The sequence below is a fragment of the Chelonoidis abingdonii genome, chromosome 6 (genome assembly GCF_003597395.2).
Source record: "Chelonoidis abingdonii isolate Lonesome George chromosome 6, CheloAbing_2.0, whole genome shotgun sequence".
NCBI classification, from domain to species: Eukaryota; Metazoa; Chordata; order Testudines; family Testudinidae; genus Chelonoidis; species Chelonoidis abingdonii.
Genome location: NC_133774.1, coordinates 91,407,582 through 91,430,303, shown reverse-complemented (window position 1 = coordinate 91,430,303; position 22,722 = coordinate 91,407,582). Strand labels below are relative to the sequence as shown.

The 22,722-nt window shown below is 39.8% G+C and overlaps 1 protein-coding gene across 3 annotated transcripts in view; it reads left to right on the top strand.

Moving 5' to 3' along the window:
- The first annotated feature begins 832 nt into the window (after window positions 1-832).
- DAPK1 (death associated protein kinase 1) overlaps window positions 833-22,722 on the top strand; it is a 145,667-nt gene continuing 123,777 nt past the window's right edge. The window contains exons 1-2 of one of the 3 annotated variants that reach the window (XM_032802867.2): window positions 833-1,133; window positions 1,724-1,894. In XM_032802867.2, coding sequence (XP_032658758.1) covers window positions 1,833-1,894 — 62 coding nt within the window. In that variant the 5' untranslated portion in view covers window positions 833-1,133; window positions 1,724-1,832. Of the gene's footprint in view, window positions 1,134-1,521; window positions 1,895-22,722 lie in introns of those variants that run through there. The other 2 variants (XM_075067236.1, XM_075067235.1) reach the window with 2 other exon arrangements.

The following is a 22,722-nucleotide window of genomic DNA, read 5'->3' as shown; positions in this document are numbered from 1 at the left end:
GGTGTGGGGGTGGTTCTGCCTCATCGCCATCTCCTTTGGGGTGATAACTTTTACAGCAACAGCAGATGCTGAGCAATCCTGGCAGACAGACTGCTGTTTTGACTAGCCATTGTGTGGACCATGCAAAGCGGGGATAGAAGGAGAAGACTCCGTAGGTCCCTGCTCCCTGGTTGTGCCCATGCAAGGGCTGCTCATAACCTGGCCCTTAGGAGGGTCAACAACTTGCCCTGCCATCCCGGTCACTCCACAGTGGGCAGTCCCGTACACCCTGTGGCTTGGGCCATAGGGTGAAATGCTTTGAGGTTTGAGGGGGGAAGGGGTTTCTGGGGCTGGAAGGAAGACAGGTGGATCTGCCAGAAGTTTTCTCTTCCAGTGGGCCAGAGAAGGCAGGAGACAGGGAGAACTTCTCTGTGGGGTTTCTGCACCTGCCCCACACAAGCTGATCCCGAAGGGCAGCCTCGCCACTGAATTAGAGGGGAGGGTTCACAGCCTCCCCAGAGCAGGGGGAGCCGACTCTCGCTTCAGTCGCCCCAGGACTCCACGGTGCCCTCGGGGGCTCCCTTCTGCTCCACAGTCCCACCCGTAGCACATCCCAGCGGGCTCCGCCGCAAGGAACCTGCTCGGCCGCGCTATTGCCTCCCCGCTGCCTGGCTCGCCTCCAGGAGCCTGGGCCCCAGAGCCGGCGCCTCCCGCACTTTGGCCATGCACCTGTGAGCGAGCGACGGTTCCGCCCGACAGCCGGGGCAGGCCGCGGCCAGAAGGGGAGGAGAAGGCGGCGGAAGGGGGGTGGCGGGCGGCTTCTCATTGGCCGCGCTGCGGAGCCCCGCTCCCCAGCCCTGCGCTGCTCCCTTGTGCGCTGCTCCAACGAGCGCCGGGCAGCGGGGAGGTGGGTGCCGCGTCCCAGTTCCTGCCGGCGAGCCCCCGGCGGCGGCAGTGAGTGGCACTGGGGGGGGGAGCGGGTGGGTTCTCCCGGCACTGCGGGTTCTGCGGCCGCGTCCCCTCCTCCTGCAGCACCACGATTGGGGGGGGCAAGGAGGGCTCCCCCTCGGGCAGCGCTGCCGGCTCGGCAGTGTGCAAAGGCCGAGGCTCCTGCCGCTAGACGCATGCTGCGGCGTCCCCTGCCTGGGAACCAGGTGCGTTGGAGGCTCGCGGGGATGCCCGGAGTCTCCGCTGCCTGGGCGGGTTCGCCGCTCGCCTTTGCTAGCCTGGCGCGTAAGGAGGCGCGGGAGCCCCGGCGGCTCCGCCTGGCAGCACGTCCTCGTTGGCCGGGTAACGGAGGGGGAGTCACTGAGGAATGTGGCGGCCGTGCGGCTGGGAAGTGCCGGCCCGGGAGCAGCTGGGTGCCGCGGCGGGAGAAGGAGCGGGGAGAAGCAGAGGGCAGAGCCGAGGAGCTGCCGGCGGCTTTCCTCCTCCTGGCTCCTGCCCATGTGTCAGCCGCACAGCCGGGGCTTGGGAGGGGCGGTTCGTAGGTTTCCTTCCTCAGCTCCGCTTGGGGGGAGTGCGGAAGAGGGCTCGGGGCTTGGCCCCTTCTGGTTTGCGCGGAGCAGAGCGAGGGATTGACGGCCACAGGCGCTGTGTGATTGATCTCTTAAATCCCCATGGGGATTTCTGTGTATCATTAGCTGGGAGATTTGCTACTGTCAGTCTGCGTGTGTGATATGCACCACCCCACACAGCCCTCTTACAAAAAACCCAGGCGCTCACCTACCTCTCCTCTCTCCAGGGCGCACAGTAGTGTATGAAGTGTCATTGGATATTACAGAGATGTGGTGATGAGCTGGAAGGAAAAAGTGCTGAAGTCGGCTGGGTTTTTCTGAAGGGTGACAGCTATCATGACTGTCTTCAGGCAGGAGAACCTGGATGATTATTATGAGACTGGAGAAGAACTTGGCAGGTACAGTAGGTGCTGAAAGAACGTACAGTGTGTTTATGAATGACTATCAAACTGGCCAATAACCATCAGAATTTGTGAAAGGAATCTCCCAATTGATAACCCTATTAATAATATTATAATATGGGGGAGGGGTGCTTGTGTATGAGGCTTGGTCTAAGCTTTTTAGTTACAGCACTCAGGCTGTGAAAACATTTGCGCCTTGTGCAATATAGTTAGGTCAGCCTAACCCCCTGTATAGACTAGACTAGACTAGATCAACAGAAGAATTTTTCCATTTACCTAGCTTGTGCTTTTGGAGAGGTAGTTTACCCACAGTGACAGAAAAACCTTCCATCAATGTGGGAAGTGTCTACACTATGGTGCTACAGTGGCACAGCAGCAGAGCCATAGCTGTGCCAGTGTAGTGGCTGTAGGGTAGACATATCCTGAGTGTGAATACAGTAAAATGAAGTGATCATACAACACAGGTTAAGGGACTCCAAATGGTACTGGTACTACTTCCACGTCATATAGAAATTCATTATTATGGACTAAAGCAAAAATGTATTGACCTAGGTCTAGAGAATGCATGCAGATTTAATTTCTTGTTCCTATACATAGTCATGTTGTCCCATCTGATTTCCTTTAAGATACAGTGTGTTCTAGTAGGTATAATTCAAATAAGGAATGTGACTTTAAACAATCATATGTTGCAGTCTTAAATAATTCAAACGAATAGGAATTTAGAACTTGATAATTGCTAATTTAATAACTTCTAACTTTGTGTTTATATATCTAACAGTCTGTATGTATGTGTGAGATTTTAAATAAGGATCTCAAATAATTTTGTGTTGTGTTTTGGCTTATGTTAGTCAAACAGGTAACTTAAATTGCAATATATTATTTGTATATAGAGAGAAATACACTTCACATTTTAGAAGCTCTGTATATCTGTCATGTGATCTTTAATTATTTTACTAAAATCAAAATGACACTCTGCATATAAAGATGTGGGAGAATCCATCTAATTTTTTTAACTGTTCTCTGTTTATTGAAAGTGGAAAAAAAAGTCAGATCAGGAGACTTATAGTAGTTAAGAGCTGTAGGTTTATAAAGCTTATTTGTTGAATGCTACTAAATGCACAGCTTCTGCCACAGCTTTTCGATAGCAAGCCCAAACCAGTGGCTAGCGTTTGTAGTGTTCTTTGGCTTTTAAGAGCCTTCAGCTTAATGTTAAATGAAGTCAGTTGTGTTTGAGTTCATTTTGTGTTTTGTCTTTTGTGAACTGCAGGATTTATTTTTTTAAACAGTTTGTTGTTAATGGCCCAGTGAATCTGGAGTAAATATATATAATTTTAGTATCAAAATATTAACAACTTAAATGTTAAATTTTGCAAGGGACATAACTTAACCTGGTTATGTCAGTGTGAATACATATGTACTCTGTATGCACAAACAAAAATGTTCACAGTTAGGTAGTGCTAACAATTTTTGAAAAGTATATTGAACCTCATTCTGCAGGATTTAAACCAGTCTCTAACTATTAGGGACCAGGATAAAACCTAATCTGTGACGGAAATGATCCCGCAGCTGCTTAGATCCTCAGAAACATCTAATGCTGGCCACTAGATTGGTAACTAAACTAGATTAGACCTGGGGTCTGATCCAGGCTGGCAAGTCTCGTGTTCTTATGGCACTGCGGTAGAAAATACAGTGAACTTCTTTTAAGTTAACTTTTAGCTAGATCATCTTATCTAGTTTAAAACCTTGCTGCATTGTCACAGACAGTAGACACACATTAATTCAATTTTTGCATAAAATTCTTTGTAGCAAGTTTTTTTCCCATATAAGCAAATTTTTAAAAAAGAACAAATCTGTTTAATTCATTCTATTGTGCGCACGAGAGCTTGGCCGTATTATGTTGATAGAAATACCTTTTATGTTAAAAGGCATAAAAATGGTCTCTTATGTGAGGCTAAACCATGCGCTTTTGATAAGTGTGTGGTCTAGATATTATGTGCGGCCTGAATTAAGTCGCTTGACTTGATTCCTGTGGTTTTTGGCAAGAACATGGTTACAACTCAGTGCCAGAATAGTTCACATCAGGGCTAGTAAAAATAAGACATTAATTCAATGGACTAGCTTAATTTATAAACTTCACATACTGGAATTTACATAGTAACAGTAAATATTAAACACCACAATAAAACCTTCAGAGCTCCTAGATTTCTATCAGGTTTTTGTTGTAAAAGTTTTTCAGGGACAAAGCAAGGTCTAACTGCCAGTCAAGGGAAGTTTTATGGTCCAGTTCTCCTTGCATTTACTTTAAAGGGAAACTCTGAGCATAAAATCTGGTCCCAAACACAGATTTTTTTGTACAAAATTTAAGACAAAGATAATATTTCTAGGACTTTTTTTAATTCTCGGGGAAATTATTATACACTTCTTGCTCAATATAACGCTGTCCTTGGGTGCCAAAAAATCTAACCGCGTTATAGGTGAAACCGTGTTATATTGAACTTGCTTTGATCCATCGGAGTGCGCAGCCCCACCCTGCCAGAGCCCTGCTTTACCGTGTTGTATCCAAAATCATGTTATATTGGGTGGCGTTATATCGAGGTAGCAGTGCATTTTAAAATAAACTTTCCTTACAGTACTTGGAAACCAAACATTACAGCTTGAGTATCCAAAAGTGAAACTAATTTTCTTTCTCTTTTGTTCAAGCCGAGAGAAATGCAAAATGTTAATAGCATAAATAGTTTTTAAAAAAGCAGTTATTAAGATGCTACTAATTACGTATTTTAATTTGTTTACAAAATAAATTGGACATTGTCCCTTTTTAACCTCGTGCTACCATTTTTATCTACTTTTCAGCGATACATTGCATACTGCCACTAACTTTTCTGTATGTAAATGGTTAGCATTCATACTTGAAGAATTAGAGGATTACATTTCTAAAAATGAATTTCAGGGTAGCATAAACTAAATGCAGTAAAACAGGGTTGGTTGAAGGAACACCATCAGATGTTAGGACATCTGTGCAAAAACTTCAGCTATATTTGTTTTCATAAAAACATACTTATTGGTCAAAATAGACTAGAATATTTTGTAGTTGAGGATATAAAAGCACTGCAGCACTTTTGTTTAATAAGAAACTACATTTATTATTTAAATGGGCCAAAACAAGAATTGATTGTCTAATACTTTGTCATCACCATCACTTCCTAGATACCCAGATCTGTGCTACTTTCAGTGTTCCCAGCTCTTCTATCTTTTTAATCATGAGTCTCTAGATTGTTGGTATTTCTGCTTATAACGCTGGTTTCTGGAGTTATGTGAGAAGCTCAGCTTTTTTTTTTTTAAATAAGATTTCAGCCCTCATGATTGCAAATAAAAGTTTGCAAATGTGAATCCTAAAGGCTCAAAAAACAGAAGGCAAATACGAATAATCCCATTTTTATTATTTTTAAACCAGTATGACTGGGGCCTGACTCATAGTTTAACACTGGGGGTTGGCACTGCTGGAGGCTGTAGTCTTGCAAAGCCACCCCGTTTCTCCCCTTATTTAGAGGTAGTGTGTGTGGCAGTCACAAATAAGGTAGGTGAATGAATGCACTAATTTTAATAGTCCAAGTGGAATATGGTGTGCTTATTTGTATGGATCATAAAATACCTCTAACACCTTTTGAGAAGGCACTATACGGGCGCCCTCAGGTTCATTGAATGAGTTTCAAATTAATGACTCAGTATTCTATTTTTACTCGTAAAATACTTTCATTCTTCCTTTTCATCATATAGTTATTGTCGGAAGGATTACAAAATAAAAATCGTGTTACTATTTTAATGAGGAAGATCAGTTAAAAATGTATTGCTAAATGCATTGCATAGGTTAAACCTCCTTTATTAGTTTCAATTTAAAACCATCTTAGCTTGTCATAAAATCCATAGATGTTTTAAGCTAATGTAAGGAATAGCAATATGCCCTGGTGGAAGAAACAGTTCTTCGTTTGTTTACTACTGACCACAGTGCCTTTACCCAAGAATAGTAAACTTGCTTCCTCATCCTACTGGTGTATTTTTATCCTGAAGGGGAGGGGGAATTCAAATAAAGGACCCCAGAAGTATTGATACTTATAGGATCCCCTGTAATTGTCTCAGTTGTTCATGATTTATTCCTGTGCATGTTGGCTAATCTGGTATTATCCTAAACGTGTGTACATGTGTACAACAATCTTGGGAGACGTCCAGATTAAATATTATTTTCATCAGAAACTTCTATTAAAAAAACTCTGCTCTCAATTGTTGCAAATATTGCATTACTTATACAAAAGTTTTTTCTCTAATACAAATTTAAGAAGCTTGCTTGTGACATCTGTATAAGGGATAAGCAACATAGTAATCAATCATCTAACCATGACATTTCATAAGGCTGATGCAAATTCAGTTCTGGCCAGGATGCAGATTATTGTGAAAGAGCAACAAATTTACTGAAGCTTTTCTGTTCGTTTAAATTCTACCTGCAGTTGCAGCTGTGTGACCATGCATTTTAAATACTCTTGTGTAGTCTTTACTTTTATCCAGTTCCAATGCTTTTGTTGGTGTATGAGTTGGCCACATTATTGCGTACTTACTATGAGATTATGTTTTTTAGTACTGCTGATCAAACTTTAATAATGGACTTATCAAAATGTGTTTGCCTCCATAAAAATAGGCTTATCTTTGTTGATGGAAGTTGTTTCAATACCAGAGGTATTGCTTAATTAATTATAGTGACAATTTACCAAAACAAGAGTATAGCTATAGCTACATCCCTATTTACCTAAATTGGGTGTGATTTGGTGCCTAGTCCTATAATGACTTTTTCTGCTGCTTGTTTTTATTATTTTTGTGAAATCCCCGAAAAAGCTACACTATGTCTGCACTACAGCTTATATTGGCATAATTTATGTCATTCAGGTGTGACCACCCTCCACTGAGCGACATAAGTTACGCCGATATAAGTGCCCTTGTGGACAGCGCTATATCAGCGGGAGAGCTTCTCCCGCTGACACATTTACTGCCTCTCTCAGAGGTGGTTGTATTATGCCAATGGGAGAGCTCTCTCCTGTCATTATGGAGCATTTTCACCACACGCACTCTGCAGCGCTGTATGTGTAGACAAGCCCTTAGATTGTTACAATGTCACTTTTTTTTCTAGATTAGAGAGAGAAACTGCATTGGTATTGTGATATGTTTAAAAAAAACTGACTAAGATTTATTTTATAAGACTTCATAGTTGTGAAACACGAATTTGTGAATACTCCTTGTGCATGAAGGCTTTTTTTATCCCAGTCATTTTTAAAATAAAACAAATATTTTTTGAAAAGTAATAGGATTAAAGTTATAAAATGACAGGTGCTTAATAAGCATCTACTAGGACATGCCCTCCCTTTTAAATGAAGTAACTGCCTTGTGTTACATTTAGGGGGAAAAAAACTGGAGAAAAACAGTGTATCATTCTAATAATTAGTGTACAAACCAAGAATTCTTGACTGGTCAGAAAAAAGAAATACTTTAGATTTAAAGCTCCCAAGAAGGTATGGGTGTGTTTCAGATATGTGCTGAGTGTCTGCCTGTCTCATTGACATCAGTTAGAGTTGTCTGTCCTTGGTGTGTCTGAAAATCAGGCTATATGTGCTCATTGGTTCGTGATATGAGAAGGAATCGCCACTGACAGTTGCTATTTTTAATTTACCCAAGATGTCTGATAAACTTCACTATAGTCACTGATGAATTTATCTATATCCTTATCTTCAGTCTGCTACATGATGAACGAGACAACAAGTAATTTTCTATTTATCGTGGTGTTTTGTTTGCACATCTGAACCTTGTCTACACTAGAACCTACTTCGGTATAACCACATCCCTATGTGAATAATCCACATCCCTGAGTGATATAAGTTAGACCGAGCCAAGCGGTGGTGTAGACAGCACTCTCCCATCGACATAGCTACTGCCTCTCGTGGAATAATTAAACCAACTGTTTAGAGCATCGTAGCCAGAAGCGCTACAGTGGCGCAGCTGAATCAGTGCAGAGTGCCACTGCAGCACTATTAGTGTAGAATTAGCCTAAGAAGACACTGTTTTATCTCTTTGTATTCAGTAATGTGGGCAAATAGTCTTTCTGGAGACAGTGTGAAAACAAATTTTTGCTGTGATATTAGTTTGCCTGTTACAGGTAGGCAAATATCTCCTTTAGTGATGCATGTTTTGTGCAAATCTTCAAAAATATTCCTCTCTAAAAATGCAAAGAATGTCTATCTCCTGAGTATTGGCTTATTGTAACTACACCGCTATCACAATATAACGCGGTCGTGGGGAGCCAAAAATCCCTACTGTGTTGTAAGTGCAAAGCCTTTATATTGGGGTAGTGGCGGCAGGGCTTCAGCAGTGATTTAAAGGACCCCGGCTCCCCGCAGCAGCCGGAGCCCTGGACCCTTTAAAGCGCCGCCGGAGTCCCGCAGCTACTGCGCTATATGCGAACCTGAGTTTATATCGTGTCGCGTTACAGCGGGTTAGCGGTGTATATTGCATTCTCTTATTCGGAACATGGTGAATGGATATTTGAACAGATTAAGCTTTGCTAGCAAATAGAGTTTGACCTTCAGTAATGGTTTTGAGAACTGGAAACTTAAATTCTTCTTAACAGGTTGATGTCCTGAAACTGTGCAGGCAATGTCATTTACTTTCCCTCTAGAAATGTGTCATGTCTGATATTCCTTTGAGAAATTTGCTTCTCCCCTTCAGAGCTGTCAAGCTTATCTTAATTGCATAGTAATAGTACTAGCTCAAAATTTTTGTGGCAAAGGGAATTTTTTTTTTTTTTAATATTTAGTTCTAATGTAACTGTGATCTGGATTAAAAGATAGTTTGAAAAAACACTAAGTTAATTTAGACATAAAAAGGAGAAATGTGAGAGATGGTGTAGGAAGGCTACAAAATAACATTACCTATAAAGTCTTAAATTTTTAGCTATGAGAAATTACTCTCCTGAGTTCTCCGGCAGTGTAATCTTTTTGTAGTCTCTCTCTGGTTACGTATTAAAAGTGATACAGAAGTATGAACCAACCTTAAAAATTTCTGTGGCCAAAATGGTTAAATCCAGAAGTCACAGAATATGTCTATATGTGAAAGTAATAGGGAAAAGATGTCTGGTAAGCATCTTAGTAGTACTTACATAACTTAAAGATCAGTAGAATGTTCTGTTTCTGTGGGATAATTCTTGTAGTAATACAACTGTTGTCTGCTAGTACTGTTGTATTACCATAAATTGAATGATATCTGGGAATTTTAAGAAAAGTCTATAAATACTTTAGCAATGAAATAGGTGTTAATTATAGTAAGAGGTTTTAGCTTTTCTTTAATGTGTTTTAAGGTTCTAAACTCAAGTTACAGCCTAGAACCTTTCAGATGCTTTTGTATACAAATATTGTTCACACAATCAACCTTCTGAGAAGGTGTCATCACTCGGAAGAAATGTTAAACTGCTCTATATTGTGCCCATCTTTTGTGGCTGAGCAAGTGAAAGACCTACTCCTCCTGCTATCGATTGGGCCCTGTAGTTGTGGGAGTAGGGGGGAAATCTCTATAATCTTAAAATCATGGTGGCAAGGGAAAAGGGAATGGAAGAGGCCTTTGTGTGTTACTGTCTCCATCCCTCTGAGCTGTGTCTTGAAATGCATTCTTCTTCAAAAGTGAATAATAAACTGTGTAGTAGATGTGAGCTGTTGATATCTGAATTAGACTGTCAACATACAGTACTACTGGTTGATAATCTGTTACATTATAAAATGTGTTGAAGTATAGCTATGTGAAAGGCACAAGAGGTGCAGAGCATTTTCAGAAATAATTTCTTGGTGGTGCTGTTTAGCTTATTTTTCACAGAAGAAAAATATCTGCTTTATTGGTCTGTTATTACGCAGTGTAATTAAAACCACAGCATACTGCTTATTCTACCACTTCATTTTAAATATGTGAACCTTTGCAAATATAAACTTTTCAGGGAGTGGATAACAGTATCTTTGAATTATTTTTCTTGGTTTGGCTCCATGAAGTACAATCAGTGCAGGAACTGGTGTGTTAGTAATGCGCTGGCACTTTCATTAATTTGTATTTTTAAGGATCCATATCTCTCCTTGCAGATGCTCAAGGATGTAATTTCTTTTGCTTATGCAGCACATACTGAACAGATTTTTTTCTGGCTTGGTTAGGCATCCAAGCAAACTTGTAAACCCATAATCGTGTGTGTGTGTGTGTGTGTGTGTGCGCGCGCGCACGTGCTACCAGTGAGGGTAGTGAATTTAGGCAGCTCTTCTCTTATGAGGGAAGGAGAAACTGAAAACAGTTACACGGAAACTCTCTCAAATTGCAATCAGGATTAGATTATGGGTTTGCCATATGGTGCAATATGTTAGCTTTTACTTAACATCTGTTTATAATTGGGGGAGGGCTAAGAAGAGAGTGGCAGAAGAAATATAAATATTACAGTCTTAAGGCCAGTTGTGTTCTTTTACTTATCTTCATTATGCATGTAGATCCATTGATTTCCCTGGGGCTATTTATGTGAATAAGACAAGCAAAATTTAGTCTTTGCAGCACAGGTTTTATTGCACGCTAGAATCTGCAGCCTGGCCCTGCACCCCACCATCAATAGGGACTCCATGGAAGGGAGGAGGATGCTTTTCTTCAACAGACAGAGCCTCAAATCCCATAGCAGCCAAATGAACTAGCTTTGTTTTTGTTTTGTTGGCTGGTTGAATTAACTTGTTACTTCTGTGTGGTTTTTTGTTTTCCCCCTTCCCCACCCCCCTTGTTGGTCAATATTATGTGGTTGGGAGCCTAATTAATTGTTAAGGTGCCTAGAGCTCTTGTGTGCGTGTTTATTGTTTCAATCTAAATAGATATTTTCTAAAGTGTGCTAAGCGTGGTTCAAACATGTAGGAAGGTGATGTCCTTACCCTGAAGAGCTTACAGTCTAAAGGCTAGGACCTGAAATGCTTAGGCCTGTGAGTAATGTGACTTGTGTAGAGGCACTGAACTTGAAGAACAACTGTTTGCAGGAGAAAGGCCTTAGAAGGAAAATGTTTGCTTCAGGCAATAATACTCAATTGCGAGAGCAACAAGAATTGTTAATTTAGCCTTTAACTAAAAAATATACTGTAAAATGACAGGATAAAACCCAGTTCTTAAATTTAGAACTGTCCTGGGTTTCATTTAATCAGTGCATAAGGTCTGGTTGTACACCTCCCCTGCTTAAACAAATAGGGTTTGTGACACAGGGACAGTTTCTTTTAAGGAACTTAATTTTGCTATTACCTCAATAGGATAATATCCCATTCCGTTTTGACATTAGTTGCAGCCATGTTATTTCACCCAATTTAGTGAAGTTGTTGTGTCTGACTTCATCATTGGAGATGAGTTCTTGTTTTTTGTGTGTTGTTTTTTTTTCCTAATTGCTATGGTGATGGAGTCTAATACCAAATCCTAAGTGTGAAACCATTTTTTTAATAGCTATTTTAATGCTTATCAAAAGCACTTAATTTGAGCATCATGACACCTGCTGGAAGCCCAGGGATGTGTGGCTGCCAAATCGCCATTGCACCATATCCCCTCCTCAATTTTTTTTCACAAGCGCACACACACAGTGGACATGTTGGAATGGCGGTTAATACTGCTTCTTGGAGCCTTAACTCCCATAGTATGGCAGTATATTCCTGGACATGTGTTGCATTTCATCCCTCCCTGGGAGTTAGGCCATCCATACAGATTTTTATGGGGATGGAATGGGGCTTCCTGCAGGCTCCCAGGAACAAGAGAGCATACCAAGGGAAGGCAACTCTCTGTTGCTGCTTTCTGGGCTTTTCTCTGCTGTTCTTCTGTGTTTCTCTCCATGCATCACAGCAGATGGAAGTATAGGGAGCTGGATCATTATACTATTTCTTTATGCATCTAGTCAGTGCACTAGTTGTTGTGTTAACAAAATAGCTAAACCATTCCAAAACAGCACGTATAAAGATGATGTTTTTCTTCCTCCTCGTTCCTGTCCCTTTAGAAGTGTAGTATTCACATTGCTTTCCATGCCAATGATGAATAAGTTGGTGTTTAACTCCTGGCCAAAGCTATCATGTCTGCCTGCTGTCCTAAGTAAATTGTGCGAATGCTTTGGTGGTTGTGGCCAATTAGAGACCGTATAAAAGAAGTGCTCTGAAATGACAGATAAAATCTGAGTGTGGGGTTAGCTCTGGATACTCAGAGCCGTGACTGAACAGTCTGAGTATGTTTTCCAGGTCAGAGCAGCTGGAGGATAGCTAGACAAGGATTCCTTCATATGGGGATTAGGGAGTAATTAAGGATAAACAAAAAAAAAAAATCCCAAACTGGTCATACTCATCTGTCAATGAGCATTCTGTTAATAAAGACCTAATGAGTGGAAGAGCCAGACAATTAGTTGGCTGTAATTAACGACTCATAAGTACATAACTTATGCAGGAAAGTTGCTAATATAGTAGGCATTCTGTGTGGGATTTGTGACAAATTGACTATGCCTTGTTTACAATTTTTTTTATATTCCATATAGGTGATTTGTTAAAACCAAGAACAAAATATCTCTGACAGCAAAAATTTTCTGTTTCTTACAGTGGATTTTTTTATGGGGCATTGTATTGTAAATTGTGTTGGTTGGTCAATTTGTTCTTGCATTTAGTATCATAAGTAAGTGTTTGGAAAAAATACACTTACCGACTGATTACTTAGCAAGAGAGAAGTTTTCCATGGAGGAAAAAATGGGCCTAAGCCATCATTTTCTGCTCAGTATAAAAAACTTACTGTGGATCATAGTTTTCAGTGCTGCCCACAGGGTTGTGAATATCAGATACGTCTTGTTCGTTCTGCAAGTAGAGCAAAACTATCTCATCAGTTTCACTCTGCTACAGTTTGGGAAAGCTATGAGCGGTAGGCACACAAACCCCTGCACACCCATCTTTCACATCCACCTCTGGCTGGCGGGTCTAGTCCTCTGGCTAGTAAGTGACTGACAGATTATTCAAGCTCTGTCATAAGTACTCATTCGTTTTCCAGAGTTATTGAAGATTGACATAAAAATTTCTTAGAGAATAATCTCAAGGAGACTCATCTTTAACCACATTATTGTAACTTTTAATGAAGTCTCCTGATAGTATTAATGTGCAACAGAAATAAAATTCAAACCTAGTATAAACTGCACTTGTATTCTTGGTGTCTGTCCCAATGAAATGTGGAAACCACAAAAGTACTGTATAATCATTACAAGTATATTTATTACCATCCTACCAGCCACTAGATCCCAGGGTATCTTTTTTCTTTTTTTAAAAAAGGTTGGCGGGGGTGTGATTTGAAGGGGGTGGAATAAGAGAAAAGCTGCTCATTGTCCTGAAGTAGCGGGCAGTGCGAAAGTAATATAAGTGACCTGGTACCCTAAATAGACTCCTCCTCCCCAGGTCATGGATCAAACAGCCATTCCAGAACTGATCCACTTCTGGACCCATTGTCATAAAAGTGACTACTTGAGGGAGATTCTTCAAATACTCTTTCTTTATGAAGTTGGAGACAGCAATACTTACTGTGCCATTGCTTCTCTTTTCCAAAAACAAAACATCTTCAAAAGGGTGTAACAAATCTTCACCACAAGTTCCTGGTTGTGCCACTGTCTTCTGTTTTGAGTCAGATATATTTCATATGCATTTCCCCCCACACACACTTTTTTGTAAACTTGACACTTAGAAATATTTCCCTTTTTGAATTTTTATGGGATGTGAAGGGCTAATTTCTTTAAAATAGGATATATAGTACAGAAAACACACTTAGTAGAGTGATGTGAACAAAGCACTCCTTGAATAACAGTGTAAAGATTATGGTTCAAATATACCACCTTATCTTTCTCTTTGCATGGTGCATTGCGTTCTTAAATTATGTGACGACGTGCTCTAGCCCTGATCCTGCAAACACTTACACACACGCTTCATTTTACTACTCTGAGTAGTAGTAATAATAATGCCTAGCTGTTACATAGTGCTTTTAATTTTGGGACTACTCATGGTAGTAAAGTGGAGCATGTGTGTAAGCATTTGCAGATTTGGGGCCCATTTCCCTAACATGCATTTTTTTCTACACCCATAACTTTGTAAGAATTATGACATACCTACATTAAATTAATTATCAGAATGATATCTAGAAGACAGAATTTCTCGTACAAGGTTATAATACAGCATGTACTGCTTTTTTAATTTTTTCATCGTGTATTTACTAAGGGCCAGATCCAAAGCTCTTTGAAATTGATGGAACAGCTAAGCAGGATGTTTCTCTCTCTCTCTCTCTCTCTCTTTTTTTTTTTTTTTTTTTTTTTTTTTTTACACCAAGGTGGTACATCTCTTAAAGACAACATATGGTATTTCAATACATTAGAAATGTTTTTTGAGGAAATAGCTATAGAATATTAACAGTGTAGGTAGTCTGATATTTAATGTTATTTTTTGTTGTATATGAGTTAATCTTATTTCTGTTTCATGTGAGCTATCCCGAAACTGTATTAATAAAGTTTTAACATTACTTGCGCCAATTATTGGATGTATTTACAGTATTTTTAACTTTTCAAGTTAAACCTCTTAAATTGCTTTTTTTCAATATACTGACGTACAAATGTAGCCTTTGGTCAGTTTTAATTGTATTGCATTATAATAACCGTATTGTAAAATAGTAGGAGTGGAATTGGACCTGATGATAGTTATGTAAATTGCTGAAACAGTTCACTTATGCAAGACTATATCCTTACTCAGCTCATGAAAGCCGCAAATGAAGAAAGGGTTGAAAACCACTGGGCTAAGTTCTTTTCCCTCATGATTTGCTACATAACAATCATGTACCTTATTCACCTGCCGTGCTCAAGCAAGGAGGTTCTTTAGCTGGTGAAGAGCATAAACTATAGATTCTTGCTAGAACGTTGTATCCATGTTAACCTACCTTGTTTACTTTGGAGGGGGAAAAGGCGCTGCCATGTTTTGTGTTGGCTGAATAGAATATAGTTGCATTATTACACCCATGATACTAAAATCCTCAAGTATGGCTTGTTTCATAGATCTTAACAAGGACTAAACATCAAGCTAAGTTTGAAAAAAATCAATCTGGTAGTTATAAAGTTATCAGGAGTAATAAAATGGCATGTTTATACCAAAGGTGTCATTGCTAACTGAAACAAGGAGAAATTTTTCTACTGGGTAGGGTCACTGGCAAATATTTAAAGTCTTTTTAAGATTTAAAAAACGGTCAAATAGCTTTCACAACTCACTAGTGACTGACTAATTTTGATGGGAAGTTTAGCCATTTTTAAATGATCCTCCCTCTTGGAGTGGGATGGGAAACATGACCCTCGTATTATTAGTGTTTATATTACTGTAGTGCCATGAGGCCCTAGGCACAGACCAGGACCCCATTATGCTAGGCAGTGTACAAAAGCAGAACAAAAAGATGCTATTTGCCACAAGGAGCTCCACAATGTAAGTATAAAACAAGAGACAACAGACAAATGGAGAAGTACAAGTAAACAATATTGGCTGGCGTGTAAGGCAATAGTATCAGCACACCACTGGCTAGCGGCTACTTAGGTTTTGCTCAAACATTATAAAAACAAAACAAAAATCTTATTAGGTGCAGAGCTCAAGAATGAAAATCTTGAGTTTGAAAAATGAGGTGAAAGTGTACCACCTCCTATGTGGGGTTGATACACCTATTGGGAGTTGTGTATGACTGGCTTGATTGGGCACATGAGTTTGTGAACATTTGGACCTCGATGTTTTCAGAAAGAGGAGTGACCTGACAATGTTGTTTATAATAGAAATATAGTTGAATGGTTATTTAATTATAAGGGGTCATATATGCCTTTTAATTGCTTATGCAGCTAATCGAAGTAGTCGGTCTGGTTCAGTTTGTTTACTGTGGCCCAGAACTGTGTGTGTGTGTAGACTTGTTCCACTGATGTATCATGTCTCCTCTTTCTTCTCCCTGACTTGCACATACTATGTATTTGATAAATTCACTTACACAATAGGGTTCTGATACATCCCTCTTCCTTTCTCTTCCCCTTCCCCTGCTATTAAAATTTCAGAAGGCTTTGTTTTGCATTAGTTGTATGCTTATTAAGTTCTGTGGCACAGTGACTTTTGACACATGTATGAAGCAATAATAGCAGTTAGTAATTCAGGTTTGTTTTGAACGCTGTTTCGCTAGGAGAATGGTGAAACACTGGAATGGGTTACCTAGAGAGGTGGTGGAATCTCCATCTTAGAGGTTTTTAAGGCCTGGCTTGACAAAGCCCCGGCTGGGTTGATTTAGTTGGGTATTGGCCCTGCTTTGAGCAGGGGGTTGGACTAAATGACCTCCTAAGGTCTCTTCCAACCCTAATCTTCTATAATTCTATGAAAGGACAAGGAGTAGGAAACCAGTGGCCCTTCGTTTGTGATTCATTAACTGCAGTTTTTTCTTGACCTCAGTGGGAAAGATTTGCTGTCAATAATTGACAAAATATTTAATCACACATTGCCTCTGTCTTAGATGAAGAATGATTGCACAACTAAATAAATCCCTTTTTTAGTAGCAATAAGGAAATTTAACAAAATTTGGTTAATTCTTCTGGGAACAATATGTTGTAAGTTCTTATATTTTGACTTTCCTCTTTTCTAAAAAGTCACATTTATGTGCTTTTAAAGAGACGTGCCCCAACTTGAAAGATCATGTATCTAGAGAGTGGAGAGATGAGAGGGAGAAAAAACTGCTTCTATTTCCTCTGTGCATTTGACAGCCCTTGTGTGTATTTAGTTCCACTATGATGTTGATGATCACTTGCACTTACCATCTCATGTTCTGGTATGGTGGCAGTACCCATACCTAGAATTCCTCAACTTCTGCAAGAGACCCTTATACGCGTAGTTGCAGCAGCGGATCTGAAACTGCAGGCAAGACAGGTGTGTGGGGAGGAAGGAAAGCGTGGGCACCAGCATGTTGGTGTTTCTCTTGCGGCCCACCGACTCTACCCTGATGGAAAGACATTTATAAGCCTCAGAAGGGGAGCAGAAAACCATTTTAAAAAAATAGATACACAAAGCATGCTCTATCTTATCAGAGTATTTAATTTAATTAGTTTCAAAAAATCAAGTTATCTGTATCCCTTTGGTTTGGTTTTTCTCCTCTAACTATGTATTACGGGGAAAAAAGCAAGTCGAAAATTTTACATCAGAACTATCCCTTCAGCAGGTCTCCGTTAAAAGGAGCTCTCATTTGCATTAAGTATATTTTTCTTTGGTTAACAGAACATACTATATATTTATCAGAACTATTTATTATCTCCAATGTGCTAAGCAATGCAATATACAGTAAAATGAAAACAGTGGCAGTGAATATGAGAGCTCCACTTTTACAGAAAGTGTCTTATGCTTCAGTAAAATATTCAAATTCATACACAATTCTTACTTTTAAGTAATGTTAATTTTACTTGAATGCCAGTTTCCTTGTGACACACACATTCCTTTTTATCCAGAATGGTCGAGCAACAGTATAATTTTTCCTGATGGCAAGGGATTTTGTGTCCGAGAGTGAAAATAAATCCCTCTGTTCCCCCTTTCCCTCTATCCTGGTGCACACATCTTATTCCTTGGCCTTCATCTGTCTTTAGCTAATTTTAAAGAGCACGATTTGTCCTAATTGTTTAGAAGAATCTGATCATGAAAAGATCCTGTATATTTTTAGCTAAGCCTCTGGTCGTCGTCTTTTTTTTTTTTTTTAACAAATCATGTGGTCTTTTTGGAAAAAAAAAAAAAACAACTATTGTCTATTGAAAGACTACATTTGATAGATCTGTGTGCAGCTACTGTCTATTAAGGGTCCAGTAGCTGTTAGACGCCTCATTCTCTTGCACTTGCTGGGAATGTCATTGTCAACACTTACCTCTCTGGACAGCATGTCTTTACACCACAGGACACTTTTTAAAAACATTGGATCAGCAACTCAATAAATTATTAGCATCTACTTCATTTTCCTGTGTGGTCACAATAAAATTCCTGGAGGAGTTTCAATACAATATCCCTTAAAATACTTAAGGAGAGGAAAGATGGTGTCTGCTGTGAAATGCTCCACTGGACTTAAAAAAATAAAAACAATCAAGCAAGGACCTAGTACAAGTCTCAAGTAATAATAAATGGTTTCAAAAGGAGGGAGGTAAATGAAAAGCAGCATCTCTTGGTACTATGGACCCCTGCATAATGTGTGACTATTTGATCTTGTCTATAGTACTGATAGACACCCTGTACATATTATTGACCTGGAAGATCAAGGTGTACAGATTTTTCAGCTCACATGTTAATTCTCCTAGTTTTATTTCAGCTCACATAAACCTAGGACAATCAACAAGGAGAAAGAGGAGAGTGAGCCCAAAGTGAGGGGAAGTTGATGGCAAGCATCGCTGAAAAGTATTGGCTATGTTGTTTAGAAAATCCTTCAGTATATGGGGGAGGGAAGAATTGATGGGCAATGATAAATATATAAGCAGGGTATCTTTCTGTGTGTGTATGCACGTGCGCGCACATACACACGTTTGTAAATGGAGAAGCTGGAAAATGCATTGCTCCCTTCAAAGGCTTGGGTACCCTGACTGGTGTAGGATCAGCAGTGATCCTACTTTCCATTTATGGGTAAGGAGTTTTTTCATATTTATCTTTAAAAATATATGTGAAGTCAAAGACTTATTTGGAGCAGATTCCACATACATTACAGCTTGCGTTCTTTGTTGCAATGAATGAGGGGCAAAGCTATGGAAATTGCTGAGGATCTAATTACATTTTGAGCTGTATATTAATAGCATCCGTGTAAGTCAAATCAAGAATTTTTTTTTCTGCTGTGGGAGGCAGATTGAAATAATTTGCTGTGTAAAGTTGTGTGTTTGGATACCTGTGCCAGGCACAAGCCTCAGTGAGTGAGGGTTAGTTTTTCAGTTGGTTTACAAAGAAATTGGCACTATGCAAATCCATTCATTACTAGAAGTGGCATTCTTCAAGTGTGACACATTTAAGAGTTATTAACATTGTGGAGAATAAATTGTAGCAAGAAAGATCATTAACTGTTGCTAGCTTGTGGCAGGCTTATTACATAAATAAATGGGGAGCCAATGATTTTTCCTAGAGTATTGATTGAATATCAACAGTGACAAGACTATTTTTACCACCAAGCAGCCCCTGCTAAGTTTAAAGCTGTACTGTGGTGGTACCTGTTAGTACTGCTGTAGCTGTGGGGGTTAGGCCTTGTTTGGCCTCCCCATTTTTGTGGGGGGGGGGAGGAGAGGGAAGGTGTGTTCTGTCATTTCAAGTCTTGTCCCAGAGAAAATTAGAATGCAAGCTGCTAAACTAAATTATTAATTTCATATTAATGAACTATTTATATTCCTTTTTATGTTGGGTGGCAATTATTTAATAGTTAGCTATAACTTCTTTTAAATGGATTTGATACTGCCAGTTTGGGGTGGAGAGTTTATCAATATTTCTGCATTTAAACAAAATACATACTATGCCTGTGCAGCAGGTAAATTTTTCTTTGTGTGTTCTCCCCTCTTCCCCCCCATATACCTACATTTCATAGTGTGAATTAACAGGCACAACAGAAGATAAGGCTAACTCTACACATCCTGATCATGGAATATCCTTGCTTAAGTTTCGTGTGTATTGTAAAGCCCACCTCCCTTCTGAATCTTGGAAATGAATTCAGTGGTCTCTGTGAGCACTCAGGCCATTAATGCCAGATTTACATAGTGTGTTTCTTGTTTAATGTTTGGGAAAAGGTTGAGACCTCCATCCCTGTCAGATTAAGTAATGCAGAGTCCTCTTTTTATTGTCTGATTTCCTTTTGGGGGCAACTCCTCAGCAGATCATTGAAATAAGTGGTCAGTTATTCAGGCAGTTCCACTCGATAAACTCTTCTTTACTGAAGTTGTAATTTTTTTTAAGAGCTGTAGCAAAAAAAAAATGGGTATGAAGGGAGAATCTGATAGGATTAAAGGCATTGGCTGCTGTACAGCTCAGCCACCAAGGTCTTTTTTTTTTTTTTTTCTCCTTCTTCTTTTTACATCAAGGAAGAATAAAGGTAATTGGAGGCAGGGTTGGGGGTTAAACCAGTGTTAGTCTCTCCTTTCTCTTTTCAACACACACACACACACACACACACACACACTCTCTCCTCTGGCAGAACCCAAATGTAGTGTTTAACAAAGGTTGCGCTACTACCATCTCTTGCTTAATCTTAAACTCAAATACCCCAAGAGCAGAGTATAAGGGATGCTGTCTATGTGAAATGTGGTTAAGCCTGTCTGTAAGGCCATTACCTTTTCATCCTTCATACTCCTCTTTGAGACCCACTGTACTAAGATGCTTACAAGTAACTTAGCCAGCCATTAATGACCAAGTAAAGGTGCAGCTGGGTATTGAGTGTATGCATGCATACTCATTTATATAATTGCTGCAAAAAATGCAGCTAACAAGATGAGAGGGAGGTGGTAAGAAGGGGAGAGAACTGAAGTGGACCTTATAAGATTCATGTTAATTGTCTGGATTACTCTGCTTGTTTATATCCTTCTTCCCCACGTGTAGTTGGTTAATGTTTTATATAGCATTTTGGATTCTGCTGTAATAAGTCAGTTTCATAGGATGAGTTAAATGTAGCTTCTGCCTCTGGGCCAACTGCCAATTTGTATATAGTTAACAAGGATTAACTATAACCATATAGCACGCTTTCAAACACAGCTACCCTCTGTCTCTACTAGGTGGTAAACTTACATTTCAGTGTTTGTTTCAACTTTCTTTAACACAAGGCATTGTTAGTGTTGCACTGAATCCCACCTCAAACGTAGCATTTCTTATAACAGAAATGTGGCGTCTTTGTCCCAAGCAGCAAGGACTAAATCTTGTTTTTTTTCAGGGGATTTGATCATAATTGTAATTCGGAGTTGCTGAGATTTTCTGAATTTTCAAACTTTTTAAAATAAGAATTTAATTCAACCATTTACTGGGGGAGGAAGAATGCCGTTTTCTAATCATCATGATGGAAGCAAATGGAATGGAGCTGTGAGTGACTGGTGCCTGAAGTGCTGCTACTTGCCTTACCTGTAAGGGCTGCAACTCCTCTGTGCTCCATGCTTGCACAAGGAGCACTTGTAGTCATTGTAAATGCCAAACCCAGTTTCTAAGCAAATTTGGCATCTTTTGCTGATACGCTTTAGTGTATTAGATCTCCTGTTATCCTCCCCTGACATTGACCAACCCTAATTTGTTTCCCGTGGAAAAGGCATTACATAACAGGGTGAGTATAAGAAGCTGTCATAGTATACCCCAAAAACTGAACCAGTGACCAAATGATGTATGGCCTGTAGACTGTTAATATGGGTGGACAGAGGGCTCTTGTCATTTTCCATTTTGAGACAACTATGATGACCTCTCAGGCTTCCTTGATGTACATAGGCACTCCTCTCCAATCCAGCCGAAGTGATCTTTCTTGACAGTTTCAGACCATGTTACTCCACTGATTTTCCTCTTGCCCAATGTATCAAGTTTAAATTGCTCGTATGTGCCTTCAAAAGTCCTGCACAATTCCTACGTCCTTGTCTTTTCTCTTCACATTTGTCCCTCCTTTGTACTTTAGCAGCTATATCTATATCTATCTACACATACCATTCTTTTCCTACTCTCCATTACTTTCTTCTTTCCTTTTCCATGTAGCCTCTTGAATGAAAGTGCACCACCCTCCTCATTCAAAACTTTCCTAATGCCCCATTTGGTCTACGAGACTCACAAACTATAAAAGGTGGAGATGGGGGTGAGAGGAAGTGTCTCAAATATTTTTAACCTAAAGTGACTCCTTCCTCTTGGTCTCATGATATGTCTCGTCGTTGTCAGCACCTAGATTATAAGATCTGTTTGGGCAGGAACTGTCATGAAATGTGCATTTTGTGGAGTGCCAAGCTCATTTTGGTGTTTAACAAATAGTAATAGACTGTTCAATATTTTTAGTTTTACGAATCTGATAATGCAGAGCTGTTTCCTCTGAGAACTGGTGGACTGCTGTTACCTCGCTACACAAGGTGATCATACTGCGACTATAAACTTTGGAACATTAGGGTAAAAGGACACTGTCTCAGAGACCAATGCAGGTTCGAGTAAGTTTTTGATGAGTGAGGAAAATCAAAACGTGACAGATTGAAAGTTCAAAACCAAGTGGCTGTTTATTGATGGGGGATAAGTTGCAAGTTGGGCTGGGGAGGAGCACTTTTACCAACTAACAATACTATTAGAATGTTTCAAGTTGTGTAAATATTCTCAATCTATAATTAAGTACTTACTAAAATCCAGAACAGAGACACAAAACTAAATAAACTGTGCAAGATACAACAATTTAACTTTTTTTTCCTCCTCCCTTACTTGATACCAAGTAAGGGAGGAGAAAAAAAAAAAGGAAGAGGCTAAGGAAACAGAATGTTACAGAAATTAGAATACAAATACCACACCCCAGGCGCAGCTGACCAGCAGTACAGACACCGAAAGCATGACGAATTGATGGGAATTAATCCCATCCGACCCGAGCTGGCTAAATCCGCAGGAGACCCTTCTAGCTGGAAGGAGGATCCAAGTCTTCCAGCTAACATGCAGATACTCCTGCAGATTTTGGCGCGAGACTTAGTTTTATTCGAAAGCTCTCTTACTCATGTCAGCATCTGATTGGTTCCTAGCTCCTTCGCCTTCCAGGTTCCG